The 10914-nt window shown below is 44.2% G+C and overlaps 1 protein-coding gene across 1 annotated transcript; it reads right to left on the reverse strand.

Annotated features, from left to right (window-relative positions):
- Window positions 1-475: 475 nt before the first annotated feature.
- Window positions 476-2106, reverse strand: LOC125515518 (ATG8-interacting protein 1-like; the record flags this gene model as incomplete). The annotated part of the gene is given in 2 exon segments (XM_048681018.1): window positions 476-776; window positions 1576-2106. Coding segments are annotated over 2 exon segments (633 nt in total), but the record flags the coding sequence as incomplete, so codon positions are not given.
- Window positions 2107-10914: the final 8808 nt, after the last annotated feature.

The following is a 10914-nucleotide window of genomic DNA, read 5'->3' on the forward strand; positions in this document are numbered from 1 at the left end:
CCATTTTAATGATTAATTTATTTGCAGGTTTGAACTTTATGGCTATTTTCTAAAAATCCACGCGAACAATGGGTCAGCCTCTCTTGAACGCACCGGTCGACTCAAACCAAAAAACAAGCACACCCGTCCGCTTGCCCAATCCAAACAAAAAAAGCTGACAAAATCCGCATACGTTTGCGACAGCGCACACCGCATATGCATCACCTGATAAGCCTGAACAAGATGAGCACCCACGCTTAATTGCCGGAGCCCGGAGCCGGAGCCATCCCAAATGTAATCCCAACTAAATATAGGCCAAAAATTCCTTCAACACAAACCAAAAATTCGGCACCCAGTAATATCATAAGTTCATCGTGTATATATCGGCCGACAAACTGACAAACTGCAACCCAGAACAAGACAGATAAAAAAAATCCACGGGAGCAACGGAAGAAGTTACAGTAGCTGACAAACTGAAGCAGCAGCACACTGAACCTGGCCAAGGAGGGAGTTCTTCCAAAGGAGGGAAAGCAACCACACAAAACTCGTGTATATTTACATGCCCAGGAGGAGTTTTGGGGTTTAATTACACAGACAGCACGCATAAACGTCCATACGTTCTGCGGCATCGGGTATTTCTCCATTGGATACACTAGTTTCAGGATACATCATCCGTCGCGGGATGGTTATCATCATCAGCCCAATCGAGCATTTCCATGAGTAGCCGGACTCGCGTGGTTGCCAGCGACAAGAATGTCCTTGATTCGGTTAAGTGGTACCGTGGCCTGGTTGATTCTCTGAAAAGTAAACGAGTGTTTGATGCTTATTAGAACTCTGCTACCAGTTGGAGCAGTAAACCTGAACATGGTAGTGCAAATTTGACACTAACAAAAGTTGCTAAAATAGAAATGTCAGTGAAATTATCATAGGCTACAGACTAACTCGGACAGGAGTTACTGAAGTCAAAATATCTGGGAAATTCTGGCAATATTGGATAGACAACAAAACATAACAGGCACAGCTTTTAAGCACACAGATAAAATGAACATATGAATATGGATGATCCAACAACCCGTAATACTATCGGAATTAGAAAGGCAAGAATCTGATGTTTCCTCACAATACTATCAGAATAATATTGGATGGCCAACAAAAGAAAAGATAACAGGCAGAGCTTTTAAGCACAGGGAGAAGAACATGCATGGTTCATCAATCAGTAATAGTATCTGAATGACACAGGCAAAAATCCAATTCTCCTTGCAGCTATATAGATAACTATGATCTACCTGAACAAAAGAGAACTTTGTGAAAGCAGCACGAATAATAGTTTGAGATAGAAATATATGCATGCATGATTCATCAATCAGTAATACTATCTGACTGACAGAGGCAACAATCTACTTTTTCCTTGCAGCTATGTAAATAACTTTGATCTACCTGAACAAAAGAGAACTTTGATTGAAGCAGCACGAATAATAGTTTTGAGATGCAAATATATGTATGCCATAACCTACCTGAATTTCAGGCCAAACTAGTCTGTTCAGTTGCATGGAAAATTTGGCTAGTATGATCAAAAGGAAGGCGTCCCACGATTACCTCCTTGCTGCTGGCAGGTTGCAATTTGACCTGCTGAAGCTGCAGCTTGCCCTTCTGCCAGCGCCGCCGGAAATACGCCATCCCCATCAAAGCGGCAGCAGCCACAACGATAGGCCAGAGCTTGTTGCTCTCCTTAGCGCTCCTGTACAGCGATATAAGTTGCTTCTGCCACCACGCGCTGCGTGGGGCTCCAGAACCATCAGGCTTGCTCTCCTCACCGGAAGCAACAACATTGGACGAATCAGTGACAGGGTCAACATTTTGGAGCGTTGTATTTTCTTCGGTCTTCTCCTTGGCACTCTGGGTAGCTTCTTTCTCAGCATCAGTTGCACTGGAACCAGAAGATGAGAACGCAACCGGGTCTTTTCCAACCGGACTGCCCCTGTGCAACTCGCTGCCATCATCAGGTTCCATATCGACAGAGGAAAGGCTTTTCCCTTTGTCAAAGGACGGAGTCCTGTCAAGGCCATCATGCTTCAGTTTCTCCTGCCGGTCTTCCTCCCTATCATCATCGTCGCCCATGTCAGAGACGTCCCCCATGTCAGAGACTGCGTACGGGCGGCCGCGCGCCTCCTGCCGCTCTATGCTAGTATCAGCTCCCATGAGGAGAGTCTCAGCCTCATTCTGCGGCACCGAGAAGTGGCCAGACATCAGCAGTGCCGCGGCTGCTGAATCATCCCCCTTTGTGCCATACACATGGCCTTCAGACTCCTCGTCAAAAGGTTCAGGTTCAGATCTCGCTGGACCAGGCGCAGACGCGTAGTTGGATGCGGTGAGCTGCACAACCTCCCAGTCATTCCCACGGGGAGAAGTCTGCCCGGTGCCACTCTGGTCAGGCTCCATCTTCCAGCTGCAGTGATGGATCAAAGTCAGAAAACTCATGACAAGCAATTTAGCTAGAGACGTGCAGGTTTCAGCAAAGGAATCATAACTTGCACACTTTTTCAGTAGTGTAAGCTGTGACTGGGAATTTAGAATAACTGATCCGTAAAAACTGAAATAACTACTGCAGTAGTAAACAGTGGACTGTCGAGATGCAATATAGGGGAGCTAGAGATGAGGTAGCTAGAGACGTGCATGTTTCAGCAAAGGAATATCATAAGCTGCACACTTGTTCAGTAGTGTAAAATTGATGTGTGCGGTTCCGCGGTTACTTGTGACTGACTGGGAATTTAGAACAACTGATCCGTGATTAAAAACTAAAAAAGTACTCCCTCTGTAAACGAATATAAGACGTGTTATAGATCGCTGTAATAAACAGCGCACTCTCCAGAACTCCAGATGCGATGTTAGAGGACTATATGCAGAAGTAACAGAGTTGATAAGCAGAGAACCTATCGTCTATTAGACACGCCGGACAGGATGAGCTGGCTAGCGTGCCCCGTGCGCGAGCCAACAGGGCGCCAGCGGTTAATCGGCTAGCTGGACGGGATGCAGACAGAGGAGGGAGAGCCGGGCGCCCGGAGACGAAGCGCGAGAGGGGATCCGATCGGAACCTCGGCTGGCCGGCCAGGGCGGGAGGAAGGGGTTGGGGGGGAGTCCGTACCGGCGAGCAGAGCAGAGGCTTCAGTCGCAGTCGCGGCGGCGGCAGCGATCGATTGCCGAATTATTAACGGGGAAAGTGGGGAGAGGGGGAAGAGGGACGGAGTGAGGCGTGGCGTCACGTTTGCTTGCGCCCCGGGAGATTTTTTTTCCCTTCCTCTTTTTTCTTTTCTTTTTGTTCCTAGTGGAGGTGGTGGAGACGGGAGAGAGAAGATCTTTTCTACCGCGACCGACCGCGAGAAGCCTCTGGCTGCCGGGCCGGGTTGGGTTAGGCCGAGGCCCTTGCCCCCGTCTCTCTCTCTCTTGGCCCCGGGCCAGGCCGGCCCGGGTTGAATTTGATGGCGCTTGGTTGGCAAAGAAGAAGAGTGCCCCCTTCAAAAAAAAAAAGAGCTGATCCACATGTGCAGAATCCGTCTTGAATTGCTATGGTTGTCCACGCATCGGCCTTAAACTTTGTACGTTCAGCAAAACAGCCTGCTACATCTTGAACACTGTAAGATTTTGAAAAGGTTTACATTGAACGCTGTAATAGGGAGTCTAATAGAATTTCCATTAAGGTGGCTAGGTTTGGAAGCCATCGTCTGTTTGGTTGGATGGCCCGCCTAATTTTATTCGTAAGTTTCTAGCGCATAATTTGGATTAATAAAGCTACCCATCAAGGTCTTTATACGTCAACAATAAAAACTTGTACCGTTGGCAGCTTGGTGCCCTTCTCCGGTCCAGGCTCTTGTATTATCGACTGAAGTCGCACCTGCTGCGTTCGGATAAATTAAAGAGAAAAGTATGCTTTTGTCCCTCAAGTTTACCAAATGTATATAGCTGGTTCCTTAAAGAAAATCAACGATAGAAAATCATCCATCTGACGTGGCAAGAGAGGATAGAAAAAAACCATTGTCACGTGGCTGGTTTTCCACTGAAACCAGGCTTTGGACCAAAGTAAACCGGGTTTAAGACTTGAGGGATCAAATGTGTCTCCCAATTTTTTTAACAGATAAAGTGTATATTTCGGTGAACTTGAGGGACTAAAAGCATACTATTATCTCAATTAAAGGACCCATGGTTGAAGAAGTTACATGAAACAGTATGGTTAAAGAACATTACAAAACAGTAAAACGCAGCTAGCTAGGAGCCCCACAATGATTTGAAGGTCTCCACCGTCAGATCGGTGTGACAGACGTCTAGGATTTTCGCTCGGTCATCCCCCAGCTTCTTTACACTAATTAATCCCTTCACACTTACACGGGCCGCTGCTCCGCCGAGCGACCTGCCAATCACATGGTTAATCGGGCCCTGGAGATTGAGGTCCAGTCAAATGCAAAACCTTTCCAGCCTGATTCTTTCGCTATCGCGTGGCAGCTCGTCTCGAATTTTAATCGCCAGCCCTATCGCTGGTTGCTCCCTGTTACTCCGCCGCCGCGCCGCCGCCGTCGTGCGTCACGTCGGCGAGATTACACTACACGCGTGCCTCGTCGTTTGCCCTGTACTGTTCCTCCGCGGCCCCCCATGATGGACCTCTTCTTTCCAATGTATTTCCTTGTAGCGTTCTTACATGGGGGCTGCGGTGGCCGCACGCGCCGTCGGCATCCATCCCAGGCTATCCTCCATGGGCGTTCGCCTCCGTGCTCTTAGCAGATGTAACGCCACGCCATGTCCGCCTGCTTTCCTATACGCCAGGTCTGCCATGCCCATTGCTTAGTTTCGATCTTGCAAACCTTCTATCTTCATGTAATATATTAGCGTGATGCTGAACTGGGGGAAGAAATTCGCTAGCCTGTGCCATGGTTCTTATCAGTAAGCTGGTAAATCTCATAGCTATTTTGTTGGCGTGCTTCAAATTTTTCATTGGAGGTAAGATTTACTAGATGAGGTTCTGTTTGTACGCGCATTTCATTCAGTATCTGGTCATTCTGTTTGATGCTGAGATCCAAATGCCCTATCGGGTTTGAGGTATGGTGTGCCTCCTCTCAGATTGCAATATACAAACCTGGCTAATTCTATCTAAAACTTAATGTTTGGAAATTTTTACACGACTGAACAATTCAAGATGTTTTGATTGCAGGTCTATCCTATGACGCAACAACACCAATGAAAGTGCCCTCTCAGACAATGTCGGTGTTGGATCCATGAACTTTGTTGATTAATTATAGATTGTTCTCTAACTGATGGATGTAAAGTAATATGCCATCCTGTGTATAAGAAACTCAAAGGACATGGTTTATTCAAATTCTAGAATCATGAATAACATTCTGAAAGATGAGTGATGACGTACATATAATTTAGTACAAGCCAAGTCCTTGCATGATAATATGCAGCCATCAGTGCGATTCTTTTCCTTATGCTAACACAATTTGTGCACATATAATTGTTGGGGAACATAGTAATTTCAAAAAAATTCCTACGCACATGCAAGATCATGGTGATGCATAGCAACGAGAGGGAGAGTGTTGTCCACGTACCCTCGTAGACCGAAAGCGGAAGCGTTAGCACAACACGGTTGATGTAGTCGTACGTCTTCACGATCCGACCGATCAAGTACCGAACGTACGGCACCTCCGAGTTCAGCACACGTTCAGCCCGATGACGTCCCTCGAACTCCGATCCAGCCGAGTGTTGAGGGAGAGTTTCGTCAGCACGACGGCGTGGTGACGATGTTGATGTTCTACCGACGCAGGGCTTCGCCTAAGCACCGCTACAGTATTATCGAGGTGGACTATGGTGGAGGGGGGCCACCGCACACGGCTAAGAGATCAATGATCAATTGTTGTGTCTCTAGGGTGCCCCCCTGCCCCCGTATATAAAGGAGCAAGGGGGAGGCCGGCTGGCCCTCTATGGCGCGCCCCCAAGAGGGGAATCCTACTAGGACTCCAAGTCCTAGTAGGTTTCCACCAAAAGGGAGAGAGGGGAAGGAAGGAGAGGGAGAGGGAGAAGGAAAGGGGCGCCCCCCCTTCCTTGTCTAATTCAGACTCAAGGGGGAGGGGGCGCGCGGCCTGCCCTGGCCGCCCCTCTCTCTCTCCACTAAGGCCCATCGAGGCCCATTAGTTCCCCCGGGGGTTCCGATAACCCTCCGGCACTCCGGTTTTATTCGAAACTTCTCCGGAACACTTTCGGTGTCCGAATATAGTCGTCCAATATATCAATCTTTATGTCTCGACCATTTCGAGACTCCTCGTCATGTCCATGATCACATCCGGGACTCCGAACAACCTTCGGTACATCAAAACACATAAACTCATAATAAATTGTCATCGTAACGTTAAGCGTGCGGACCCTACGGGTTCGAGAACTATGTAGACATGACCGAGACATGTCTCCGGTCAATAACCAATAGCGGAACCTGGATGCTCATATTGGCTCCCACATATTCTACGAAGATCTTTATCGGTCAGACCGCATAACAACATACGTTGTTCCCTTTGTCATCGGTATGTTACTTGCCCGAGATTCGATCGTCGGTATCTCAATACCTAGTTCAATCTCGTTACCGGCAAGTCTCTTTACTCGTTCCGTAATACATCATCTCGCAACTAACTCATTAGTTGCAATGCTTGCAAGGCTTATGTGATGTGCATTACCGAGAGGGCCCAGAGATACCTCTCCGACAATCGGAGTGACAAATCCTAATCTCGAAATACGCCAACCCAACATACCTTTGGAGACACCTGTAGAGCTCCTTTATAATCACCCAGTTACGTTGTGACGTTTGGTAGCACACAAAGTGTTCCTCCGGTAAACGGGAGTTGCATAATCTCATAGTCATAAGGAACATGTATAAGTCATGAAGAAAGCAATAGCAACATACTAAACGATCGGGTGCTAAGCTAACGGAATGGGTCATGTCAATCACATCATTCTCCTAATGATGTGATCCTGTTAATCAAATGACAGCTCATGTCTATGGATAGGAAACTTAACCATCTTTGATCAACGAGCTAGTCGAGTAGAGGCATACTAGTGACACTCTGTTTGTCTATGTATTCACACATGTATTATGTTTCCGGTTAATACAATTCTAGCATGAATAATAAACATTTATCATGATATAAGGAAATAAATAATAACTTTATTATTGCCTCTAGGGCATATTTCCTTCAGTCTCCCACTTGCACTAGAGTCAATAATCTAGATCACATCACCATGTGATTAACATCGATAGTTCACATCATCATGTGATTAACACCCATAGTTCACATCGCCATGTGACCAACACCCAAAGGGTTTACTAGATTCAGTAATCTAGTTCACATCGCTATGTGATTAACACGCAAAGAGTACTAAGGTGTGATCATGTTTTGCTTGTGAGAGAATCTTAGTCAACGGGTCTTTCACATTCAGATCCGTTATGTATTTTGCAATTTTCTATGTCTACAATGCTCTGCACGGAGCTACTCTAGCTAATTGCTCCCACTTTCAATATGTATCTAGATCGAGACTTAGAGTCATCCAGACCGGTGTCAAAACTTGCATCGATGTAACCCTTTACGACGAACCTTTTTTTCACTTCCATAATCGAGAAACATATCCTTATTCCACTAAGGATAATTTTGACCGCTGTCCTGTGATCTACTCCTAGATCACTATTGTACTCCCTTGTCAAAATCAGTGTAGGGTATACAATAGATCTGGTACACAGCATGGCATACTTTATAGAACCTATGGCTGAGGCATAGGGAATGACTTTCATTCTCTTTCTATCTTCTGCCGTGGTCGGGTTTTGAGTCTTACTCAATTTCACACCTTTTCACACAGGCAAGAACTCTTTCTTTGACTGTTCCATTTTGAACTACTTCAAAATCTTGTCAAGGTATGTACTCATTGAAAAACTTATCAAGCGTCTTGATCTATCTCTATAGATCTTGATGCTCAATATGTAAGAAGCTTTACCGAGGTCTTTCTTTGAAAAACTCCTTTCAAACACTCCTTTATGCTTTGCAGAATAATTCTACATTATTTCCGATCAACAATATGTCATTCACATATACTTATCAGAAATGCTGTAGTGCTCCCACTCACTTTCTTGTAAATACAGGCTTCACCGCAAGTCTGTATAAAACTATATGCTTTGCTCAACTTATCAAAGCGTATATTCCAACTCCGAGATGCTTGCACCAGTCCATTGATGGATCGCTGGAGCTTGCATATTTTGTTAACACCTTTAGGATTGACAAAACCTTCTGGTTGCATCATATACAACTCTTCTTTAAGAAATCCATTAAGGATTGCAGTTTTGTTATCCATTTGCCAGATTTCATAAAATGTGGCAATTGCTAACATGATTCGGATAGACTTAAGCATAGATACGAGTGAGAAACTCTCATCGTAGTCAACACCTTGAACTTTGTCAAAAACCTTTTTCGACAAGTCTAGCTTTGTAGATAGTAACACTACTATCAGCGTCCGTCTTCCTCTTGAAGATCCATTTATTTTCTATGGCTTGTCGATCATCGGTCAAGTCAACCAAAGTCCACACTTTGTTCTCATACATGAATCCCATCTCAGATTTCATGGCCTCAAGCCATTTTGCGGAATCTGGGCTCATCATCGCTTCCTCATAGTTTGTAGGTTCGTCATGGTCTAGTAACATAACTTCCAGAATAAGATTACCGTACCACTTTGGTGCGGATCTTACTCTGGTTGATCTACGAAGTTCAGTAGTAACTTGTTCTGAAGTTTCATGATCATCATCATTATCTTCCTCACTAATTGGTGTAGAAGTCACAGGAACAGATTTCTGTGACGAACTACTTTCCAATAAGGGAGCAGGTACAGTTACCTCATCAAGTTCTACTTTCCTCCCACTCACTTCTTTCGAGAGAAACTCCTTCTCTAGAAAGGATCCATTCTTAGCAACGAATGTCTTGCCTTCGCATATGTGATATAAGGTGTACCCAACAGTCTCCTTTGGGTATCGTATGAAGACACATTTCTCCGATTTGGGTTTGAGCTTATCAGGATGAAACTTTTTCATATAAGCATCACAACCCCAAACTTTAAGAAACGACAACTTTGGTTTCTTGCCAAACCACAGTTCAGATTGTGTCGTCTCAACGGATTTAGATGGTGCCCTTTTTAACGTGAATGCAGCTGTCTTTAATGCATAACCCCAAAACGATAGTGGTAAATCGGTAAGAAACATCATAGATTGTACTATATCCAATAAAGTACGGTTATGACGTTCGGACACACCATTATACTGTGGTGTTCCAGGTGGCACGAATTTGTGAAACTATTCCACATTGTTTTAATTGAAGACCAAACTCGTAACTCAAATATTTGTATCCACGATCAGATCGTAGAAACCTTATTTTCTTGTCACGATCATTTTCCACTTCACTCTGAAATTCTTTGAACTTTTCAAATGTTTCAGACTTATGTTTCATCAAGTAGATATACCCATATCTGCTCAAATCATCTGTGAAGGTCAGAAAATAACAATACCCGCTGCGAGCCTTAACACTCATCGGATTGCATACATCAGTATGTATTATTTCCAATAAGTCAGTTGCTCGCTCCATTGTTCTGGAGAACGGAGTCTTAGTCATCTTGCCCATGAGGCATGGTTCGCAAGCATCAAGTGATTCATAATCAAGTGATTTCAAAAGCCCATCAGCATGGAGTTTCTTCATGCGCTTTACACCAATATGACCTAAACGGCAGTGCCACAAATAAGTTGCACTATCATTATTAACTTTGCATCTTTTGGTTTCGATATTATGAATATGTGTATCACTATGATCGAGATCCAACGAACCATTTTCATTGGGTGTGTAACCATATAAGGTTTTATTCATGTAAACAGAACAACAATTTATTCTCTTACTTAAATGAATAACCGTATTGCAATAATCATGATCAAATCATATTCATGCTCAACACCAAATAACACTTATTTAGGTTCCACACTAATCCCGAAAGTATAGGGAGTGTGCGATGATGATCATATCAATCTTGGAACTACTTCCAACTCTCATCGTCACTTTGCCCTTTAACTAGTCTCTGTTCATTCTGCAACTCCCATTTCGAGTTACTACTCTTAGCAACTGAACCAGTATCAAATACTGAGGGGTCGCTATAAACACTAGTAAAGTACACATCAATAACATGTATATCAAATATACTTATGTTCACTTTGCCATCCTTATTATCCGCCAATCATTTGGGGTAGTTCCGCTTCCAGTGACCAGTCCCTTTGCAGTAGAAGCACTTAGTCTCAGGCTTAGGACCAGACTTGGGCTTCTTCACTTGAGCAGCAACTTGCTGGAAGTAATACATTTTGATGTGTGCAGTCCAATGAGTGCTGAGGCGTGTAGTGGATATCGTTATGTTCTTACTTCACAGATGATTTGAGTAGATGTTGAGTACATTTACTTGATGAATCACGAGTCTGAATTATTGAAAGGTTCAAGTAATTTTAGGGTGAAGTTGAAAGATTGTCGTGACAAGAGGATAAAATATCTATGATATGATCATAGAGATGAATATCTGAATTACGAGTTTGGCACAGAATTAAGACATTGAGGAAATTGTTTCACAACTAATACAGCCTGGAACACCATAGTGTGATGGTGTGTCCGAACATCATAACTGCACCCTATTGGATATGATGCATACCATGATGTCTCTTATCGAATTACCACGATAATTTATGGGTTAGGCATTAGAGACAACCACATTTACTTTAAATAGGGCACCACGTAATTCCGATGAGATGACACCGTATGAACTATGGTTTAGAGAAACCTAAGCTGTCATTTCTTAAAAGTTTGGGGCTGCGACGCTTATGTGAAAAAGTTTCAGGCT

This window comes from Triticum urartu, chromosome 6, assembly GCF_003073215.2.
Source record: "Triticum urartu cultivar G1812 chromosome 6, Tu2.1, whole genome shotgun sequence".
In the NCBI taxonomy this organism is placed as follows: domain Eukaryota; kingdom Viridiplantae; phylum Streptophyta; class Magnoliopsida; order Poales; family Poaceae; genus Triticum; species Triticum urartu.